The sequence below is a fragment of the Rhea americana genome, unplaced genomic scaffold (genome assembly GCF_003343005.1).
Source record: "Rhea americana isolate MKP2758 unplaced genomic scaffold, rheAme1 scaffold_200, whole genome shotgun sequence".
In the NCBI taxonomy this organism is placed as follows: Eukaryota; Metazoa; Chordata; class Aves; order Rheiformes; family Rheidae; genus Rhea; species Rhea americana.
The window spans coordinates 1,438,167-1,461,700 of record NW_028186151.1 but is presented as its reverse complement, the minus strand read 5'-3'; the positions used below and the strand labels follow the sequence as shown (position 1 = coordinate 1,461,700).

Below are 23,534 nucleotides of genomic sequence, written 5' to 3'. Positions count from 1 at the left end.
AGTAACCTTAGCTTTGAAAGAACGACACGTATTCTTATTCAGTCAGAGGCATGATGCCTTATCAACATATGTTGTAAAATTAAAATAAGGAAACACCATGTGGGATTTCTTTTAAGCTCTCAAGGATATGAAGAGGCCCTGCAGAATAATTAAAGAGCAAACAATATGTTGTGAACCTCTGTACTCATTGTCTTCTATTTTCAGTCACTCCTACTTAGAGAAGTTTCTGACTGAGCAGATGATGGAAAGAAGAGAAGACGTATGGCTTCCACTTATTTCCTATAGAAACTCGCTAGTTACGGGTGGTGAGGATGACAGAATGTCTGTTAACAGCGGAAGCAGTAGCAGCAAAGCCTCCTCAGTGAGAAATAAGAAAGGACGACCACCCCTCCACAAAAAGAGAGTGGAAGGTTTGTATGGCTTTACATTGTCTAGGAATGGCATTTCTCACTTTTGATAGACCTTACTGCTTTCCTTCTTTGAAGTCTTTATGATTGATCGATTAATGCTGAAAGGTAAAGTATATTCTATATGTACTAAAAACAAGACACATCTGTTCTGCAAATGCCTGTCAAACTTGAATACTTCTTCATGGGAAGTAACAGGGCAAGTCCCCATTCTCGTGTATACGGAGATTTGCAGATTCAGAACTATTTAAAGCTGCTATTCTTAAGTTACCGACAGGAGATGATTGTAAGGTTACTTGCTCTGTACCTTTCTGAGTCATGGATTTGTGTTTTTCTACCTGTGTCTCAATCTGGAGCAGAGATTTTGGCTATGATGGCACCTGTACCTGGTTAATCTGTGTGAAATTGCAGGAAGTAGTGCATTTTTATCTGAATATATATTTACTGTTTCAGTGCACTGTAGGAATAAGTGAGATCTTTAAACTTCAGGGACTTTTCCAATGTCCGCATCAACCGTAACTACTCCTCGGTGAGGAATCTAATGCCACTATTTCCCTGATGTAAAGCTGAAATCACTATTTCACACCAGCCAGACCTTACCTCTTACCTAAAACGTCCCCACTGTACTCTAAGTGGTTCTCAGTAAAGTTTCAAAGGATCTGTGTTGACCAGATTTTGAAGTTTTATCCTCTACCCTCATCTTAGTGTTTGTTGTAGGCCTAAGAGATTAACTGTCTTACATTTAGATTGTAAATTCATTATATGGGAATCATCTTTGTTAAATGTGTGCAAGACACCTGATAATTTAGGCAGTGTTGCAATACAATATTCGTTTGTAATAGTTATTTTTGTTGTTTCTTAAGTATTTCCTCTTTAAACTGCTTATTGCTAGGAATAACTGGTAGTTGAACAGAAAGTCTGTGGCATTAGACAATGTAATCCTTCCTCATAAGAACACAAAGTTAAATTAGAGCTGAAAAGTCGATCATCTTACGTGTTTATGTAGTTGATCTCTTAATTTCACACTTGTTTTATAAGATAAAAAAACTAGTAAAAATATAGATTTGCAGAAGGTGCTGCCACTGAAATAAACTGTACTGAAGTGTATAAATAGATGGAAGGCCTAAATTAGTACTGGGAGGTATTCATTTGCTGAGTTGATTAAATGAATTCTGAACAACAGTAATACTGTATTGCATAAATTCACTGTATTATTTATCAGAACTGCGTCAGTAATTAAAAATAATTTTTTTTTTTTTTAGATGAGAGTTTAGAAGGCTCATGGCTGAACAGGAATGAAAACATACATACTCCAGGGACACTGCAAGCACCACAGCTCACCTCAACTGTCTTGAGAGAGAACACTAGACAAATGGGAGAGCAGATCCAGGAGCATGAGTCAGAGCAGGGATCTGAACAAGATTTTTTACACAAGTAAGTGTTGCAATGTCAGTATCGAATATGTAAGCCAGGCAAAGGAGCTGCACATTAGTTTTACAGATGGTCTGTGGCTCCATATATGCAGTGTTTATTTGCAAAAAGAACTGGAAATGCCTTGCTTGTAGCTTGGCCACACTTTGATTTTTTTTTTTTTTTTTTTTTTTTTTTTTTTTTTTTTNTTTTAATTTCCAGGATAAATATGTCATAATGGAATCATGGCAGAAATTCCTTAAGTTAAATTATCTCGTAGAATAACTATATGATTATGGTTAAGTCTTCCTAGTGTTTGCAGCCTCTGGTGGATTGAACTGTTTCTCTAAAGATCTGTGGGATGTTTTCTTTTCTTTCACTCTGCCCTATGTCATAGGACAATTAAGGTTTTTCAGATATTTTAACCAATTCTGCATAACTTCAGTCTTATTCTAGCTGCTGAGTTAATAATTGTTGTTTCTGGGGGTAATTACCCACAGGCAATTTATTTTGCCCTAAATTATATGTACTTTTGGTCACTCATCTCCATTTTATCCACTCAGGGGAAAAAGGTTTTGGTTATTATTTGTCAGTAGTTCATTTAATAACAGAGAGAAGTCTTCAGAGAATGCTATTATGTGCTATTTCTATTTATTTTAAGACACAGAATAACACTGTGTGTTTTGTAGAATATTTTTGTAACTTTTATAGCCAGGTTTACTGATCTGCCTTATCTGTATAAAAAAAGGCAGAGTATACTAGCCAGATTAATCAGGCTTCTAACAAAATAATATAGTATGAAATAGCCAGGTTGTTTGTCTTGGGTTTCCCCAAGCTTTTGTCCATCAAGCTTTTCTTGTTACACTTGCACCAGTTTCCCAGTTCTTCCTGAATGTGCACTTACTTTCCTCCATCCCAAACTTTACTGCTTCATCCTGAGTTCTCTAATGTGATAGTATTTTCTAAATAGAAATAGTTATTAATAATGATCATTTTGCATGGGAAAACAAAAATGTTCTCCAGTCTCCAATGACTAGGGTATACATATACCACTCTGTGTGCTATTAAAGTTTACCAGTTTGTGACCACGGGCTCTCATAAAGTCTGAGCAACTTCTAAAGAATTGTACCCTTTCAAAAGGGTAACATATTCTTCTTTGCTTGTGTGTAATAACATGTACGCACAGGCATCAGTGGTGCAACAGATTAAACCTTGATATGGTCCTTGACTCAGTGCTCCCTACAAGAGGTAACCTGGAGCTCAGCTGGTTACAAATACCCATTAATTTTTGTAGCCCGTAATAGCTGGCCATTCCGTAAGTAAGTCCTGCTACGTGACCTTACGGCCAGACAGCGTGAGGTGGGATGGAAGGGCTGGCCTCGCTGGCTGCCCGAGTTTTCCCACTGGGTGCTGCCTTGGAAGGACCAAGGGCTGGCCTGTAAAGCGTGTGAACACAAGGCAAGCCTGGGCTTGCATTTTGTCACCTATGCAGTTCAGTCTGGTAGATAATCCCTGTTGCCCCCCAGCTGGGGATAAGCCCCAGTTCGTGTCAGTCTCAAGGTATCTTCTTTCCCTTATGCCTCCTGTGTGGGAGATCTGGGTTCATGTCTCTTACCTGCCTTACTGGGGCCAAGGATTGGCCTCCCATTCTCCTGCCTCCCCAGAAGCTGCTGTAACAGCTAGATTAGAAGGAAGACTTTTGTAGCTCTTGGTTTCTCCTTGAAGTTTTTTTAGTCTGCATTAAAAACAAAAGAAAGCTATTGAAGCAGATCCTTGTTCCTGACCCTCTCTTGTCTCACCTGAGTGTGCTGACCACTAAACTAAGTCTGTCTGTCTCTGTGAACATTCAAGTAGCTACAGAAAGTGGGACAGTTTCCATTCCCAGTGATGCCTGATGAGTAGGCACTGCCTTAAGATGGGGTGAACTGGGTTCCCATCCTTTGCGTAACTGGATTCCTTCCCCTTCTAATCCTGGCCTTAAACCTGTTTCTGCTGTCTCAGATGAATGCTGCAGGCACAGAAATATTGAGCAAAGGCAGATAACATCACTCTCCTGTCTGTTTTCAAATGATTGGATTCCAGATACAAGTTCACAGTAGAGAATCATGTATTTTCAGCCTAGAAATTAACTGGTCTTCCACACATTTCTTACAGGTCAGCTTAGCTTCCCATTTAACATACTGTCTCATTTGAGCCCCAAAATAACTTATAGCTGGATCATGCTGGCCCTCAATCCTCATGTGCATTGAGCCAAGGATTCTGAGTGTCCTACTGAAAGTCACTTAGAATTAGAGAGTTAATTGTGTATTGGTATCTAACACCCAGCATTGAGTACTACTAAAAAATGAGGGTCAAAAATAAATACAAAGCAGGCAGTTAATCATGTCCAGGAGAGTACTTTGTTTAGGTTTGCTTTCACACCAGTATGGTTATCCCAGTTTATTGTGTCAGTCTTGCTGGGGGCCAAGATACCTAAAAAGAGTAAAAACTGGCGTTGCTTTTGAACATCTGCACTTACTTTTCTGTTATCTCTGGTTGTGCTGCAATACACAAATCACATTGTAATGCATTGCGGTCTACTGTTGGATTTAGGTGTTACTGAAAGTCCAGCCTTTCAGGTATGGATTAATTACTGGACATTACAGTTTATCGGGACTGTATTTTTAAAAGCAATTTGTTTTTCCACCTCATGTGACGTTTTTATGTCTTTTTAAAATGTATGGCAGTTATTAGTTTAGATCTGTTCTTATTCATATTTTGCCTGAACTGAGGCAGTGAAGTAGGATTTAATAAAATGATTTTTTAAAGTGCTGGCACTCCAGATGCATGCCACATTAATGAATGAGTAATGTTAGCCTGTTATGTAGCCATTTTTATTACAACACCTAATGGATTTTTTTGTGCACATGCAGTGAGAGGAGACAAGTTGCAGAAGGGAATCCAGAAGACATGTGCAATGACGGATGTGGTTTAAATATTTTAATCTGAAGCATGCCCAGACACAAAACTTCAGGAGATACTGTCTCAAAGTAGCCAACTCAAAATTGTTAGTGTTCTCAGTCATAATGCTGCTTTATGTTTGTTAGTCCCCAGATGCAGATATCTTGGTTGGGCCAACAGAAGCTAGAAGATTTAAATCGAAAGGACAGGACAGGAATGAACTACATGAAAGGGAGAACTGGTGTAAGGCATGCAGTGTAAGTGTTCAGAGCATCCTCGTCTCTAGATCAGAACTGTTTTAGTTGACAATGCCTCGTTTTAAATTATAACCTTTTGTGGTAATTGCTAGCAATTTCTGTGACATTTGATTCTTCTTAATACAAGGCAGCTCTGTAATGTTGGGATGAACCCAGGGCCATATGGCCCTCTAGCCCAGTGTTCTGTCTCCAGCAGTGACCGTAAGCAGGGGCCTAGTGAGCAGTTCAGACATCTGTGGCACGCTTGCCCCTAATCCGTCTCCAGCCTTCCAATTATTTTAATTTCAGGGGATTTCCTTGAAGCCCTGTGATTTGTCTATTAAGTAATTCACAATGAACTTCTCTTTCAAGTAGTTGTCCAGTCTTCCCTTGAACCTGTGTAAGCGTCTTTCATTTCTGCCATCCTTTGCCAAGGTGCCACTGGGCAGCTAATGGAGGGAAAACATGGGGATGAATGCCGAAGCATGGTACAAGGTGCTTTGTGCCCTGGTGCTGATCCATCCAAGTCTCTCACCACAGAAGTACTTTTCAAGAGGGGGGGAGCAGAGTCTGTAGTGAGCTTAAGTCCCTACAGCATGAGAAACTGTCCTTGGAGTTACTGGTGGATTCCTAGGGATTTACCAATGACCTTGGCAAACTGTGACCCTTGCTTATTAAAAGGCAAGCAAACACAGTAATGCTATTGCCCTTTTCTTCAGACTTAACTAGTTTATGATACTACACTGGACCTCCTGTTTCAGCTTCTTCTAGTGGTAGGTTTGTTTTGACATGAGATTTTATTCCAGTTAATATTACAAAAAGTGCATTGGTTTTGTTCTCAGCATAGGGTTTTATGTGAAGAGGTAAAGGGAATAGTATTTGTGCTTTGTTTTTAATGACAAAGCTCAAGGCTGGGAGATTTAAATGTCTGGATGATGACTTTTATTCTTCTCTCTATTTAATCAGACGAGGTCTAATGGAAGATGACGCAGAGCCCATCTTTGAAGATGTCATGATGTCCTCACGAGGTCAGCTAGAGGATATGAATGAAGAATTTGAGGACACAATGGTCATTGATCTGGTCAGTAGATCTTAATAAGTAATAAAAAGGTTAAAACGGAGAGGGATAGTTTAAAGGGAATTTTTAAAGTGTAAACAAAAATATCCAAAGTTTTGGGCCTTGACCCCCTGTTGTCTGAATATCAAAGAGTGGAAATGATTAGAGTAGAGGCTCCCTAGAGCCTAAAACTTGCAAGCCCATGTCTAATCATTTTCTTCTCATAGAAATACAGGCACTGCTTAGCACTCCTCCTCTCTAACACTCTGGGCTCAGGCAATAACACATACCTGATGCTTAAAGCACCATTATGCACCTGGAGCTTGTCTACCTATGGATGTTAGGATTTGACTTACAGCATATCAGGTGTCTCATGCAGACCTCTCAGGTGAGTGCTAAAGAAGTAGCTACTCCCACTCACCATGCAGTCAGACAAGTGCTGAATCAAGGCAAGAGTAACAGTGCTGGTGGGGATGGAGGTTGAGACTAGCTCATTATATTTATCGACTACTACACGAGGGTGCATCCTCACCATCAGGGGAGTACAAATGGATTCTGTAAAATGCAGTTACAGTGCTTGTTTCAGGTTGTGGTTTGACCTTTTGAAGAGTCTGGAAACGGTAGTATATAAGGGTATTTCAGGTGTTGCTTCTTTCTTTGTGCCACTGTTAACACCCGTTGTTTACTCTTTTGCTAGCACAGCTCTTTGTGCAGCCACACTGCAGTCTGATCAAGCTGAGTTGCTTCTAGTTTCTCTTTGGGTTGCGGGGCTGGTGAGTGAAGGGGAAGAGTGTCTTTAATCAAGGGCTGCTCTAGTTTACAGCCACCCAGAGTTGTGCTGGCTCCACAGAAGGGAGAGCAGGCAGTATTGCAGGGCCTTTCGTTGGTCCTGCTCCCAACCAGGTCACAGTGTCAGTCTGCAGCCTCAGGTTGTTTCATAGTAATATACTGACTACAGGCATGATTTCCTTTGTAAACGTGATAATGTTGCTAGCTTCTCTGTTCTGAATGAGTACGTTTCTTGTAAAAGAGGAAAGAGGCTCAGTTTGCTGGGGTTTTTTCATGCTTTCATGTTTCTCCTTTCATAGTCAAACTACAAGGCATAGGTTACTTTAGGACTGGGCTATAATGTCTTGGAAAGAAAATGTAGGTAATAGTTCAGTTGCTGCTGCTGAATACTGAGATTATTACTAGCATTCAAATGATTATCAAGTAAGTAAAATCTCTCTTTTACTGGTAATCCAAGGAGTAGAAAATGAAGGAATGCATCAAGCCAGTGAAACTCACATTTACCTTAATGTTCCTAGGGGAGGACAACACAAAGGGCATAGGCCTGAGAAATATTGGGACATCTTAAGTGCCTTTTTCTTTTAAATCCATTTTTTCATCATGCCAGAGCTTGGATTTTCATCATAAATGTAAAAGCATAAGGCAGAGTGTGTTATGCCTACTGTCCTAATACAAGAAGACCATTAAGTCAGCAAGGACCTTATAGCTAAGGACTTGTGTAAGCTCAGACATAAAAGAATTCATCAGCTTTAATGCCATGCCTAAATAAATGCTGAATTTAGGAAGTGCTCTCCTGTGTCAGGGCCGGAATCTGAGCTTTTATGGAAATGCATGCAAAGCTACTTTGCAAAAGATGGGGGTAAACACGTTTGCACGCGTTAGCCGTAGTCATACGCATCCTTTCCATCCCGTTAGCTGATACGCTGTACTAAAATAGCTGACTCGTCTTTTTAGCCACCTTCAAGAAACCGGCGGGAACGGGCTGAACTGAGGCCAGACTTCTTTGACTCCGCAGCTATCATCGAGGACGATTCAGTAAGACTTTACTAGCCCTGCTTGCTATTTATCTGAGGTTCTTCTCTGTTACTATTACACCTAATTAATTGCTGTCTTTTAAATCATTTTTCTAGGGATTTGGAATGCCTATGTTCTGAAGTCTGGTGAAGACATTTTACAAATTTGGAACTCTATTGTTTAGAGCTAGAGGCCTATATACTGTGATAGCTTGTATGAAAACCACATTTTTGATGTGATACGGTTTGATTTTTATCCAAATGATTAAGGTCAATCCCTTTTTGTAGTGAGAGAAAGAAGAGGAACTTCTTAATGACACAAAGGAATGGTGGCCAATCCCATCACCTCAGAAAGGCTGACCTAAAAAATCATTTGTATCCCTGTTCTTGACTGTCCTAATACAGATTTTTTTTTTTCTGGATGAGGAAGAAGTTTTAAATTGTTAAGACAGCTGTCAAAATAAACACTGCTCTACATATGTTTTCTGAAAACAACATTGAGTGAAAACAGAACTTTTTAACTTTATTTTTCTGCTGTACAATTTAAAACAGTTTTAACATTTGCCTTTTTATGTTTTAAAAGCTAGCCATTTTTATTAAACCTATGCCTATCAGCCATTGACTAGCAATGATGCTATAAGCAGGTCATTCTGGCTACAGAAAAGTGTTTTTGAACACACTGGATTTGATTAACATTATGGTACGCTTATATCCTCTCATAGGCATTGAGAAGAACACTCTTATAGAAGAGGTTAGAATTCTAATGACGTGCATCTCTGCCAAAAAAATTTCAGATTCTGATATGATAAACCCAGATTTTATACTCTTGAGAAGATTTATTTTTATTTATAAGGGGACATAAATAAGAGATGTCCATGAAGCCACTTTTCCAACAGATGCTGTGTAACATTCATTTTATATAGCACACGGGGACACAAAAACAGTAAATTTTCTATTGGTACTTGCTCTGTGCATTTTTAGCAACTTATACCAGCAAATAAAGTATTCTCAGTAAAACACACAAATGGTTCTCAAGTAATCACTTTGCTGTTTTTACTACCTACTTCAAGCCCTGCCAACCCAAGGTACATAAACAGCAACTTTCCTATTAAAACAAATAATTCAAGGGTGGGGGAAAGGAATCACTTTAGCATACTAAAAGCAATTTTAACTGTACCATAAAAAAAAGTCTACTTTCCATGCCGTAAATACCCTTTTGCGCTATTTTTGTAAATTAATTTTGCCAGTTAGAAGTACTGTATGTGCTGCATAGAAATTTGTGCTTAGATGGTGAAGTTCTTAAGCTTACAATGGAATACAGCTACATTTTCAGTGTTAACTGTGCATATTAAGAGTAATTCTTTGGGAAAAAAAATATGATTTTTCAAAAAAGTAAAAAAAATCAAAAAAACAGAAAACCCCAAACATTCTCAGCTAATTCATTGTAATAAGAGATTTTTTTTTCAATGTCTTCAATAATTTGGAATTTCATTATGCTTCAATTTTTATGACTCTGCCTAGTAGCTGCTACTGTAGTTAAAACTGGCCTGTATCAGAAGTTCTGGCCATCCACAACTTGCACTGACTCTAGTATCTCTAAGAAACCAGCCCCAAAAAGTTAATCTTCCTTTCTGCATTCTAATATTAGCATTTGCGATACAAAGCAGATTGACCCACGTGGAGCACAGCAGTTTTAGAGGTGCTTTCTTAGCAACTGCAAAATAAAATCATGGAGCTTTTTTTTTTATATATATATATATATACACACATATATATATATACACACTTTTACAAGCTTATTTAAAAACAAATCAACATTAATACCCAGTGCTTATTTGCTGGGAGGGAAAAAAAATCTGATTTTAAAAACAGATCAGCATTTCACTTGGCTGAGGTTTGTTTCTTATAATGTGTGCAGTTCTCAGACAGACACGGTTGCCAAAAATGTTTGACTAGATAATTCAGCCATTCCTTAGATGATGGTGGTTGGGTAAGGTGTAAAGCCTGAAAAGTAGCTGGAACATTACTTTGTAACAGGTTACATCCCCTCCTCTTCTGTCCACCCCAAAGGGATTAGGGGTGGGTAGGAATGGCTGCATTAGACTGTCAGTACGATAATTCTGTGAGCATAGTAGCATAATAAATGCTGCCCGGTTTGAGTCATAGTCTCAGCCAAACCTTGTGCTTCACAGTCCTCTGTGTGGAAAACTGATTCCTAATTTAACATTGTAGAATACTGTATAACAAACATTTATTATCACGGTACCTGCAATGGGTTTCCAATTCAGTTTGCAGTCAATAGGTTTTTTTGTATTATGAGTGTCTCCTTGATTGGTTTTGCTAGTAATTCTGTAAATTGTACATTTACAATATGAGGTTTTTTTCCTTTTGTACAATTTAAAACTGATGCTTCACCTTTCATTTAATAAACTATTCAAAATCATGAGTATGATGAGCACCCTCTTCACTATAACATCCTTTTAAATTACTGGTTTGGGCCATCGCATCTTGTCATCCCATTCAGTAGTATCCAAAGGACGTACTGAAAGGTGGTTCTCACATAGTCCAGGCTTCACAAGATTTCTTACAGCTCTCTCACACATTCAGCCTTAGAGCACGGGAAAACCGTGTCTGTTCTTTCCCCTATCACACCAGCCACTCTAGTGTGGTTTTAGTTGTGGTTGGCCTGGGGCATTTTACTGTGAGCTTGCTGTAAATCTGGAAAACAATCATAATACAAATTGGGAGATTTGCAGTATTGAAAAATTGCAGTGTTCTTTCTTTGCTGTACTGTAAAGCTTGTAATTGTTTAATGGCCATGCATTTTGAGAAAAATTCACTCTTCAGTCATGGAAGTCACAAGTACTCTGGACTACACAGGCAGACGTGGAAGTGGTAAAAGGTCTAACAATCCAGCTGGGCTAAATGAAGTTTTACAGCTTCACCAAACTAAACATCCTTTTGTTTTTCCTCTGCCTGAGAGAAAGTTGTACTATTTTTGTCCAATCCATGAATGAGTTCACCTCTGAAGCACTAGAGAAAATTGACTTATCATCTAGGCCTGCTTCCTAAGAAAAATCATCTGATACAGAAAAGGCAACAAGATCCAACAGGTGAGGAACTGGGATAGGATTCAAGGTCTGGACTGCAAGCTAGGTCTGCTCCTGAGACTCAGCCTGAATGTTTTATCTCCAAATTGCTTGTAAGTTATGCTCAACTCAATGCAAAATGGAATACAAGAACTAGCTTCTAATTTTAAATTCAGGTTTGTTGAAAGTATTTTTATTCTAAATCTATTGTTTCTGCAGGTGACTGGAATTCAAAAGACGTCTGAGTAGTGTGGCCAGAGCAGCTTTCCAGCGTGTTTCCAAAGCAGTGGGCTGGAAGAGTGGCTGAGTGCTTGGAAATCAACAAGATATAAAAGCCAAGTTCTTATGCTGGCAAGGGGCAGAGGAGAAGACAAAGTCTGTAACTAATGAGGGTAGGAAATGGTTAAGAAAATTAGTACTTTTTCTTTGTGACAGTTGAGGTTCCTGGTCAGTGTCTCTTTCTCGAGGCTGAAGAACCTAGGTGTGTAACTCTTTTCTGAAAGCTTTTGTCTCACAGTTTGGGGGTCTACCCCTCAACCACAAAACTACCTCTGAAAACCACCTTGGTCCTTCCTGAGCAACTCTTACAGACTCACAGACTACACTTTTTGTCACAGTTAACTAAGAACTCACTTCATGGCAACAACCCTCCAACATAACTACGTTTCAGTTTACCTTGCCTTGTTGTTGCAGCACATTCTCTGTTCCCAGGGGCAGTGGGTGCGGGCATCCATGATCAGAGAGTTTGTCTGCTGAGATGCAACCAGGAACATTCATGCAGCTACCTTGAATGTATTTGCAGCCAGGACAGCCTGTTTGTCTGTAACCTGGATCCATTGCCTCTAGCTATCACAGAAAGCTGTGGTGCTGTGAAACAGATTTGAAACACTCCTCCTGTACTGCTTTGCAGGTGATCTTTAGTTGTTTGTTGCTTCTTTTTTTCTTCTTCTTTTTTGTGGGTACAGTCTCCAGGCTCTGCGGCTGTAGTCACTAGTGCACCAGCTGCACCTACCTGGGAAGAAGTGTTACCTGGAAGACCCCCATCTTCTCTTTTCCTTCCACTTCAGACACATGCTTGGAGAGTGGACAGAAGCAGCTGTGGTATGCAGGTATGGCAGTTCTCTGTCTGTTAACATAGTGCCATTAATTACTGAGGTACCAAAAACAGGTCATTACAGGATTTCACTTGTTTTGTAATTGTTTGTGGTGGAGCTAAACATGATGGTAGCTATTACTCACTGGCTTAAGGCTGTAGTTTTAATGCAGTTTGTAATGAGCAGAGAGCACAGGGACCAGGGCTGATCAGTGGTAACACGTACTGTAATTGTTCTTTGCAAGTCTGGCAAAGAATCGTAGAAAAAATTTAGGTTGGAAAGGAACTCCGGTAGTTTCTATTCAAACCCCAGGCTGAAAGGAGGGCTAACTTCCAAGTTCCTTGGGTGCACCATAATCAGGGAGAAGAATTTTGATGTTGCATCAGAACTGACCTTTTTCCGAGTTGGGCGCATTGCCTGTTGTCCTTCAAGAGGAGTCAGGCTCCATCTTCTCTATACCTCCCATGCCTGCAGCCTAGAGGTAACCTGATACCAACCTGAGAGCCAGTGTTGCTTCAACCATCATGTAAAAGTTGCAACTCTGAAGAGTCTAACAGAGGAACAGAACAGATTAGTCCAAGATCTGCAAAGCTCAGATCCCAGTGCACCAAAATCTAAGCCCAACATTTTTCTCATGTTGAGGCTGTGGTCTTGCAGTGCAGGAAGTGGAGCCAGACTCCAACGCGAGTCTACAGCTAGATTTTAACTCACAAAGGTCTGACCCTTTCAGCAGTGTTAAGTCACTGCAGCCCTGCGCCTCTGTCTGAGCCGCCTTCCAGGCCAATGAAACAAAGTACAGCAAGGGAGCACTTGAACTTGAGCAATTAGTAACAGCTCCACTGCAGCAGGCATTACCAGTAGTGTTGTTTATAAAGATGAATTGATATGATCCCAGATTAAATGAGATAAACATACTGTGATTTATTGATGATCATTAGCAAAATCAAAATGAAAAGAAATATTTCTACTGCAAAGTAGAACTCCACTTAAACAGAGAGTATTCAGAACACTGCCATGTCTTGCATAATGGCCAAGTCCCTTCTTACTCTCAGAGTGGGATATTAGCATGTTTCTTCCAGGGATTGGACTGTGCTTTACTAGCCAGCACATCTAGGTCATGGCAGATGCGCATGCGGGTGGTTGAAGGTTGGATGATGTCATCAACAAACCCTGTAGAAAAAGCAACCACATATAAAGATTTTGCTTCTCGACCTTCTGTATCTAGGTTGTGATTGCAGTTTGCAAAAATCAAAACAATATTCCAAATACAGTTCACAAGTTAAAAGTTAGCTTGAGTAAAGCATTTAAAATAGCATGAAGAGGAAATTATTACTATTTCAATAGTTCTTAACTTTTGCATTTTTTAAAAAAGCAAATTCCCCGAATTAACAAGCAAAGAAATTTAAAGGGGGCTTTACTGTCTCCTCCAGTCTATTAGTTTGATTTAAAGGATTTCTCTTCTAATTAACAACTCTAAATCTTTAACCTTCCATTTGCAGGAGTCTATTTTATTCTGCCTCAAACGGCAATAATGGTCTGCAAAACTGGAAGGAGCAACACTGTACATATCAGCTGTGGTAGAAAACAGCTTGACTAAGTCTTACCAGCTCTGTGGCACTATTAACAGGCTTTAAATGAAGTAGTACCAAAACAGTCAACAGGGTAAGCCATCATAACTGGAAGGGCATAGAGAGCAGTGCAGAGAGAGGAGAGTCTACAGAACTGATTTTTGGGGCACAATTACATTTTAAAGCTAGAAATAAAGCCCCTTTAAAAACAGTGGAAATAATCTCTCTGAGGAGTCCTGTGGAGCATCACTGAATTGAAACAGACTGACCCTTTCTGAAGGTTGCTGGTCTGTACCTGGAACTGTCAAGTAGATTGTTTAAGCACCTCTAACTTTAAGGAAAGGTCTGACTTTTGAGCAGCTTCTAATGTCTACAAAATTGAAAATATGCTTTTCAATGTAATCCCTATATCTGTCTATTTCCTTGCACCCTCTGAACCATTTCATAGTTGTTATGTGGCTAGATGCATTTTCCTTCATGTGAACCAGTTATGGTAAAATGCCAGCTTTGTCGTGTCTTGCCTAAATACCCTATCCAGTAGCAAATAATCTACTCAGCAGCTACAAATTTACCTATGTGCAATGGCAAACTCAGAAAGGGGATACAATGTGTCAGATAACCATACCTCTGGTAGCTGCAGGAAAGGGGTTTGCAAACTTATCCACATATTCTGCCTCTGCGTCTGTCTCTTTTCCCCTGAAAATGATCTGGACAGCACCCTAGAAAGACAAACAGAGCCTAAAAGGTGAGTGATAGCTTTCCTCTCTGTGGGCTGAATAAACTATCTGATTTACCTGTTCCCTTTCACCCACCATAGCATACAAACGTGTGCGTTCAGATAAGTTCCTTCAGAGGAAAATATTGGTTGTCTTTGTCTTGGTAGGCTGTCTCTGTGCTACCGTATAGACAGTGATGGTGCCTGCACACCAGTGTGACAGTCAGCCTGGATTTACCTTTGCGCCCATCACTGCCACCTCTGCCGTAGGCCAGGCATAGTTTGCATCTCCTCGTAAATGCTTTGAGCTCATCACATCATAGGCACCCCCATAGGCCTGAAAAAAAAAATATGGGGTTAGTGTGAAGTGACCTCATAGCAACAACAGCCTACACTCCTCTTGCAGCTTGTCCCATTCCAAAGACAGGCAGGTAGGGCTAAATTTTTACCTGTAAGAGAACATGAGCATCTCTATTTTGCTAATCTTGAGAGATGGATCCTTGGTCACTCAGCCCTACAACCAGGCTCTGGTTGGGTCGCAGCAGCTCACAAACCAATACTATATTCTTGGCTTTTGCAAACACACGTTCAAGGCATTTCCACTACTCTGGTCAAAAACAATACTACAACAACCTCCTAAGACTAGAGTGCTTAGACTAGAACCCCAAAAGAGCATGCTGAGTCAGAAGCCTGGGGGGGGGGGGAGGGGAAAGCAGGAGGGACTGAGGGACTGACCACAAAAAAAGCAGAGAAAAGTCTTTTTGGACCCAGGGGGTCTGTAGAGCTTTTGGCAGCACAGTGTCAGGTACCTTATAGAAAAAGAGAAAGGACACAAATTAAGGACAGTATAGGAGAAGCATATGAAAGAAAAACCACCCGAGCATTAAAGCTGCAGACAAAGCAGAAGAAAGATACAATGAGCACTGCTTTTGAAGGAGACTGAAATGGCAGGAATACAGAAAGAGAACCATAAAGACTGCATCTATGCAATGACATGTTCTCAGTGAGACAAGCTGCGTGACAGAAGACACATACTTGACTGAAGGGCATTCAGGGCGGAAAGCAAAGAGCAGAAACATGGTATTTCAGAGGAATGCGGAAACAAAAGGAACAAAAGAAGTGTAGTAACAATAGAAATGGCTCTTGTAACTTGAGAGAAATAGGTACTATCGGATGGGACAAACGAGATGTGACAATGAGAGAAAACAGAAGGGAGAGAGACAGAAGGATGACAATTCATGTAGGTAAAATTGCTACAAGTGAAACCAGGAACTCTAAAATAACACCCTGAAATTAAGCCAACTTACCTTTCTGGTGATTATAGTAATTTTAGGCACAGTTGCTTCTGCAAAGGCAAAGAGTAGTTTTGCACCATGACGTATAATTCCACCGTACTCCTGAGAGGTACCTACAAGTGACAGAAATAGCTTTTTTCACTCTAGGAAACGTACAAAAAAGAACATACCCAGTTGGGCAACTGTCATCATCCAGCAGCAACACTAACGATAACCAGAACCGTGTTAACATCTAGGAGCCATTAGCATCCAGGCAATATTCTCCTGATGCTGAACAGCTGTATGAAAGAAACAGGTCACCAAAAGAAGCATAAAGTAGAAGTCTCTTTGTACATAAGGTCACAGGACTGTAACATTCACCAGATGGTATCTTACTAAGAACAAACTACAGTTACATAATTTTCAAGACTCCAAATGTGACTAGCAAAGAAAAAAAATGCAACCTAGATTCACTTTTCCAGAGATCCACACTCTTTCAAATAACTTTTTTCTAGACCAAATTAAAAGGCAGCTTGTCTATCATAGCCAAAAAATGTTCTTCCTATAAGCAAGACCAAGATAATAGATTTTAAAAGACAGAGCATAAGTTCCTCTATAAGGATTCTCACAACAAGTAGCCCTGGAGAATAATGATGTCTAGCAAATATGAATACAAGTCATCCATTTAATACCATGTTCTAGAAAGTTTTGTGCCAACTACAGGCATAGCTGACAGTCTTGGGATCATGGCTTCTCTGACAATATGATGAGCGTATTCAGCAACTGCAAATTTTGTCAAGGCCCAGATCCTGCAAATCACTGCCATTAAAAAAAAGCCCAACCAACCTAAAGACCTCATCTTGGACTTTCTTGTTTACAGTTATGTATATGGTAGTCCAGAATCACTATTGGCTTTGCTTTTACTTTTTTCCTAATGCAGTAACCAGGCTCAAATTCCTAACTGAGAGGCAGGAGAGACAGAAAGATCTGGTGCTGATTGATTCTCACATTTGCCTACGCTACAGGAATCACAGAAGGAAAGGGTCAACCCAAAAGGTCTAAGAAGATAAAAAAGCAAAAAATGCACAAGATTCCCAAACACAAATATACAACGATGGGCAAAAACTGAGATAATTAGATTCAAAAATGAAGATAACTAAACCAATGACAAAACTAGCTTGAAGACCTTGGTTCAGTCAGAGCTTCAAAGATAACCTTGATTGCTTTCTGTTAAAGCAAGTTAGGGGGCAAAAAAGCTGCTTGAACTGTGGATGACCTCAGCTTTTGGGAAGACTTCTCTCATAGCCTCAAGATCTTAATCTTTCTTTTACTCCTCAAGAGTAACTCTGTGCCCTTTCTGAGGAAGAAGTCCTGCAGCAACTATTTTCACTCTTGATAGTGCAGTGTTCAGGAGACCAGAAAATTATGCTCAGCACACTAACAGCACAAACTCTTGGCAGCTAGTTGAGGGATCATGACCAACACAAGAATAGTTATGCTTTGGTAAGTAACTTTGGAAAAGCCTTTAACAGAATCTGAAGACAGCAAATAAATAAGACTGCATACGTAACAAGAAAGGCAGGCTGCTACATCATTACCAAAAGAACAAGAGGCAGCCAAAGGCTACTGGGTATTTGCTCTCCCTTGTGTACCCACGGATCACACACAAGAGGGCAGTGCCTCAGTACTTGTCTTACTTGTCTGCCATGATGGGAAAATCTTCTAGGTGCAAGCGGCAGGGCATGGACGCACTGCATGAACCATGCAGAGGACTGGCACCTGGAAACGGCAATCACTTGTACTTTATTTCTAGGATTTTTGAACTTCAAACCACTGTAAATAACTCTAAAATTACTTCCTCACAGTTTAATCAACCTACTGACATTATTATCTTTTTTCAGCACCTGGGATAACCTCTTACAGGAATCTGGGATCTTTTTAATATAAAATGTATTTTAATGGGCGATTTTAAGCAAAAGATTCTTTTGTGAGGTTTGAGGGGGTTTTATAATTATTTGGTAATGAATTTGGTGGCTTTATTTTTTAAGTTAAATTTAAGTGCCTAATAATTTATGCTTAAGCTTAAAAATGCCTGTTCTCAACTGCAATTTCACTTTTGATTTTTATATTTCTCTCCAGACTTGTCAAGCCCACAAAAGCTTCTTCCTGGCAGAAGACACTGGAAAAGCCAAGTCTCATCCCAAGACAGCTGAGATACTCCAACTAGACCTAGAAACTGGGAAGCAATCACAGTCTGTGCAGTATAGTTAAAGCCTTAGTTTCTAATTCAAATGTAGAACAGAATAGCCAATCACTTAAAACACTTCAAGAGTAAGCTCATTCAACTGTTATTTGAACTGTTTACACCACCACTCATGGCCAATTAGTATCTATTTTACACTCCTGTCTTGGCTATAGATTCAGTCCCAAACTGGTTCTCTTTTCATCTAGCTTCAGGTTCTGAAAGACTTAAATATCATTTCTGCGCACTCTTCTTAACTTAGGAGCTAGTTAAGGTATTTGGTCACTGATGTTGTTAGGTGTTCTGCACACCTCTGTGAACCAGTGTGACAAATTCTTCTCTACTGAACAGGGAAAGACAACCACACTCAAAATATATTATTTAAACTGAAATGTATAATGATAGCATACTAATCTTTTGAAACTCCATAAAATACAACATCTTAGGAGTACTATGCCTCAGATTTTTCTCTCTGTAGTGCCAATTTTGTCTCCTATTTATCTACTTTTTTACTGACATTCAATTATGTAATATTAACTTACTACTTTTTATTGGCTACATGCAAATAGCTTCACTCTTGGATTTTTGAGTAACTGTCCAAATCTAGATTCCTGTAGCGGTCCCTGAAGTGCCAGAGATGTAACCTGCTTCTTTGTCCAAAAAACAGAATAGGAGGGTGCATTGACTGCAGGAGGGAAAGAGGGTGCAAGAGGGAACAGGAAGGTTCTCTTAACGCCTTCTGTATTGCTGCATTGCAAAAACATGCAAAATAATACATTGTATCAAAATAAGAACCGGACTATTCACTAATGACATGTTGGTCCTTTGATAGCTGTATGTTTACTGTGAGCTAAACCGTAAGTTTATATATAAACAGCGGTGTTAACATCATATTCAATTGTAGGAAACACTTAAATGTTATGCTGATAAATATTTTACATTCATCAGCATAGGTTACACAGCCTGTTTTCCTAATAGGGTGCATCATTACCATTAATTATAACACATGGTGACAAAAGTCTAAGCTCAGGCCTTTCCCTACTGATTTGCTCAAAGCTTCTCCTGATTCACACACATTTTTATCTATAAAGTTATTGTGGGGCTTAAATGAACCTGAAATTTCAGAGAAATTGAGGGAAACGGGCTTGTATGATTGGATCAGCAGCCACCGAGGACATCCTTTTTTTCATATAACCTCATCCTCTTACACATTAGAGTTTTAAGTACAATAGACAAAGTTGTTGGAAGAAGCAGACAATTTTTCTTTTTGCAACAAAGCTTGGATAGCAATCTGAACCTCTATTATTTTGGCATATCCACTGATGAGTGGATTTTGCTTGGAACATATCTTGAAGATGCTCTCAACAAGCGCACTACTCAGTGGTTTTTAAATTGTGACTTTCATGCCTACAGCTGCTTTGACCTGCGGCCTCCCTGCTCACATCTAATTCTACCCAGAGGGCTAAGAAGCCATATGTGGCATTGCTTTCCACTGCATCTCATGGAGCCACCGGCTTTGCAGGACCTTGCGGTCCCATACACTACCCCAGGGCAAAAAGGGATACGGAATTTCCTCATAATAAAAACAATGCAACTTCCACCTCTTCCATCTACGACAAGGGCAGTAGCTTGAGAGAGTGCAGTTTCTTTTTTTTCTGGATGGGCCACAATTAACAACTTTGCAATTGTGCTTAGACAGTGGAATAGACCTTCCCAGTCAGTGACATACCTTCATCCCCACATTTAGCTCTGGCAAACTGGTCATCCCAGTAGCTCTAGCCAGACAGTTCAGCAGCAACTTACTGCATGAGTGGATCCTCTTTTCAGTGTATAGTTTGAAATCCTGCAAAACTTTGACTACTGCTATCGGTGTGTTCTGAGATCACAATCATCTGGTTTATTTAGGTCTAGTAGAGTAAACAGTCGTCTTTTAGGTAGTTCTTTAAAATATGCTTTTACTCCGTTAAACTGCCTCTCCTCCCAACTAAGTGAAATATAGCAGCAGTGCATACCTGGCAAAAATCCAGGAACATCCACAAAAGTAATCAGAGGTATGTTGAAAGCATCACAGAACCGAACAAAGCGGGCTCCTTTCACAGAAGAATTTATGTCTAAGCACCCTAAAATTAGAACACAAGGTTACGTGTTAACAATGCCAAGGCTCTTCTAATGGCAGTAATTCAAAAGAAATATTTTTTAAAAAAAAGTCACATTCTATATTATAGCTTCTAAAACCAAACCAAACAAGCCAAACCCAGTATTTTCTATAGTTTTAACAAAAAGGATAGTCATTAAAAAAAAAAAAAACACACACACTATAATGTTGGAAAAACTCTACCTTGAAGTTTTGCTGTTTTAGCCCTAAGATTAGAGTACAAAAACACTCAGTTTTCGCTGCAATATAATCTATAGATTTCAACATCCTTTAGTGGTGACTTCTGTAAAATACAGGTTGTTTCAAAAAGTGGCATTTAAAAAAAAATATTTGTGTAATTTATTTTTCTACAATTTTCTTTTTACTAATTTTGTTGGGTCAGTTCAGACTGAAACACTAGAGTTCTCCATTAAAAAACTCAGTGTTCCTATTAATATACTAAGGCAGACTAGCATTTTTGCTAAACATGCTGCAAAGTGTTTTTGTTCTGTTTCAGTGCTTTTTAGAATTTTGTTACATTCTTCTATATTAAACCTATACAAAAGGCATATAAGAGCACCTATCTGAAACATCAGAAATCTTTGTTAAAATTAAAAACACCAAATGAAGACTAAAGTAATAGCGAAGCCTGTTGACTAGCTAGGAGTTTGATCGTCGTATCTTGGCAAGATTATCAAAAGAATAAATGCAGCATACTGGGTCATCTGATTTTTTTTCCTAAACTAGTATTTGTTATACACAGACACCCACACAAGGCACAAAACTCAGAGCAAAACAGAAATTCGCTATTAGTTTAAATCACTTCAGAAATCATCTAAGAAGCAGAGAAAGCAAAATCCCTCAACAGTCATAAAACAAAGGGTGATCTTAGCTATAAGCTACATGCTTGTGCCGTCATATCTAAGTTATTTGAGGTCAAGAGCCCCACACTTGTATGGCTGAAAGCTTAGCATTTTTCTAGCTATAGCAAGTAGCCTAATAAAAATTACCTTTCCCTACAGAAGTGTTTTAGGCATTTTAGTACATATTGCTGTGTGGCAGTGAGTATGCAGTTTCCATATTATCCTTAATTCAATTAGTTGCAGGTTGCTGCCAGAACAAGTGGTGGTTTTCTGCCCACCATGTTCCTACCACTTCTCTTGTGCTGAATACCATAATAATTTAGTTACAGGTAAGCCAAACCACGTTAGTGAGCTAACACAGAAATGCACTTTTTTTTCTGGAATTTTTGCAACAGATCACAGACTGTTCTAAGTCACAATGCAGCTGCATGACAATGAGAATTGATGGAAAGACAGCGGCAAGAAAACACTGAGAATGAGCGAAGGCCCGTACAAAGTATAACCTGTGCTCTGAGCTGTAAGCAGTTAACCTCATAGCCAGACAGCCTTACCAAGAGCGCCAAAAGAGACAAGACAAAACAGTCAGGAGGCACAAACACTATTTGTGAAGAAGTTTCACAGCACAATCCTACAGTCAGCTCCAACCTGATGCTACTTTGGGTTGGTTGCCCACTATCCCAACTGTTCTTCCATTCATCCTGGCAAATCCAACAACAATGTTTCTGGCGTAGAAAGGCATGATCTCAAAGAATTCCCTTTCATCAACGATCTGCAAGAATAAGAGTTAGGCAGAGCCCTTATGAGGACATACATATATACATAATATAGACAAATACAAACCAGCTGTACTAGTATCAGAAAAAATTTTTTTTTAAGTTTCAGAATTTGTAGAATTCAAGAAAGAATATTAAAAGCGAGAAGAAATCTGTTACTCTTCTTTGCAGTCTTTATTCCAGGAAATAACAACTAGTGTGCATTTACTATCAAAATGGCCGCTGAAGTATTCCATCAGAGAAAATCTTTATGACATTTTCTCTGTAGCAAGCCTTTTTTCCTAGCTTGTAACAAATTAAAGCTTCAGATTGGGTGTTCATAATTTCTTTCTTGCAACTTAAATACTGGCAGACTACACTTCTAAAAGAAAAGTTTGCAGTGATAAGAAAAACAAATAATACTTCTTGGAACTTGGAAACTTACTTATCATTACACAATATATTTTGCAATTCTTTGTAGATACAGAGCACTTTGTTAACAGAGACCAACAAATCATGCTCTGTTGTGGCAGATGATATGTGTACATCTCAAGTTTTGTACGACAGAGGAGAATGGAGAAATCCCGTTATCCACCACAGAGGGAATACACAGTACATCAAATGTGTCTAACTGGAATTGAGAATCCTTTGTAGCCGCTCTTCTCACTAGGTTGAAGTTCTAATGCATGCTCTCTAAAGTGACATCCACTGGTGTATAAAGCACTATCAAAATTCACGTTCAAAAGAGACTGTAATTACACATGGAGCAGTAGCGACACCTATACATGGTTGCCTGGTGTTTTCTACTGTAATTCTTTGCTGTCAACTGTTTGTGACAACTTTGCTTATGCAGACTGCAGTTTGCCAATCATTTCTGAGAATGAGGCAAATGAAAAGTAGCAAAAAATGCAAGGACTGTTTAAAATCATTTTATTTTCTTCCTTATTACTTCTCAAAGTCTGTGGGAGTTTTTTCTTTTTTCCTCAATTTGCTTAAATTTTTTTTAAAGACCACCTTTTGATGTGGAACAGATAATACTGAACTTCCTTAGAATACAAGAATCCTCAGATCAAAAAACATATCCTGAGCTTTTCCTTCTTCTCTAAAATGAATCTAAGTGTAGCCTGTTGCAAACTGAAAAGTTATTAGCTAAATGAGTGTGTGGGGAGAGTCAATCAAATAAAATAGTAAAAGGCAGAAATTTGGAAAGATACTTTAAGTAGAGCTGAGCACCACCACTACCACATTTGTATATGCCATTTGTAAAATGGAGCAATTCCTAGCTTCAGCATCCACCTCTTGGGAGTCCTAGGTCATCTCCCATTCAACATCTGAGTGGTAAAGGAAGCAGCTGGAAATTTGAATATTCAGAATTCAGACTCTTAAGGTGCTCTACAGGGGGCTGTAACAATTTCACATAATAAGATTTGTTTTACAACAATTTTATCCTCACAAACTTAAAATGTAGTAAGTTGTTACGACTGAAAAAAATTAAGTATTCAAAGTTGGGCAAGGGAATTTTCAGCGTTGTCTAAGCTGCTTTAATAAAACTCCTGTTATTCATACATTACAATATAGGGAGGGTTTAGATTTAAAAAAGTATCTTCCTTGCTCTCCACCCTCTCAGGATATCTGCTTCACTCAAGGGAACAAATTTGTACAAAATTGTCTCAGAGTAAATAAAAAAGGAGTAATCTGTGAATGTATTCTTTGTCATTTATTGCCTTCTATTAAAAAAAATGATAGAAGTTAAGACAGTAGTAACAAGGGGATTTTTCTGACTCCCTAAGAGAGAACTGAGTTAGAGCATCTTCCATCTGATCAGTTATTATATATTAAGCACGAGAAGATGAAGCCTGAGAACAAATCATAAGTTTCCTTTCATTTGCTAATATCTTATTTTTGCAGTTTTTTGGTGTCCTCTGTTTCATGGCCACAACACTGGGGGGGG

The 23,534-nt window shown here is 39.1% G+C and overlaps 2 protein-coding genes across 2 annotated transcripts in view; one reads left to right on the top strand and one right to left on the bottom strand.

The window, feature by feature from the left end:
* Positions 1–10,299, top strand: part of STAG1 (STAG1 cohesin complex component) — a 141,391-nt gene extending 131,092 nt beyond the window's left edge. The window contains exons 29-34 of the mRNA XM_085303921.1: positions 205–410; positions 1,670–1,841; positions 4,904–5,014; positions 5,960–6,074; positions 7,794–7,874; positions 7,970–10,299. Coding sequence (XP_085160047.1) covers positions 205–410; positions 1,670–1,841; positions 4,904–5,014; positions 5,960–6,074; positions 7,794–7,874; positions 7,970–7,993 — 709 coding nt within the window. The 3' untranslated portion in view covers positions 7,994–10,299. The remainder of the gene's footprint in view (positions 1–204; positions 411–1,669; positions 1,842–4,903; positions 5,015–5,959; positions 6,075–7,793; positions 7,875–7,969) is intronic.
* Positions 10,300–12,931: 2,632 nt separating this feature from the next.
* The window catches only part of PCCB (propionyl-CoA carboxylase subunit beta), a 30,008-nt gene continuing 19,405 nt past the window's right edge, over positions 12,932–23,534 (bottom strand). The window contains exons 10-15 of the mRNA XM_085303922.1: positions 21,477–21,600; positions 19,847–19,954; positions 15,626–15,726; positions 14,557–14,655; positions 14,229–14,322; positions 12,932–13,205 (exon numbers count right to left, since the gene is read on the bottom strand). Of these exons, the coding sequence (XP_085160048.1) occupies positions 13,084–13,205; positions 14,229–14,322; positions 14,557–14,655; positions 15,626–15,726; positions 19,847–19,954; positions 21,477–21,600 (648 nt within the window). The 3' untranslated portion in view covers positions 12,932–13,083. The remainder of the gene's footprint in view (positions 13,206–14,228; positions 14,323–14,556; positions 14,656–15,625; positions 15,727–19,846; positions 19,955–21,476; positions 21,601–23,534) is intronic.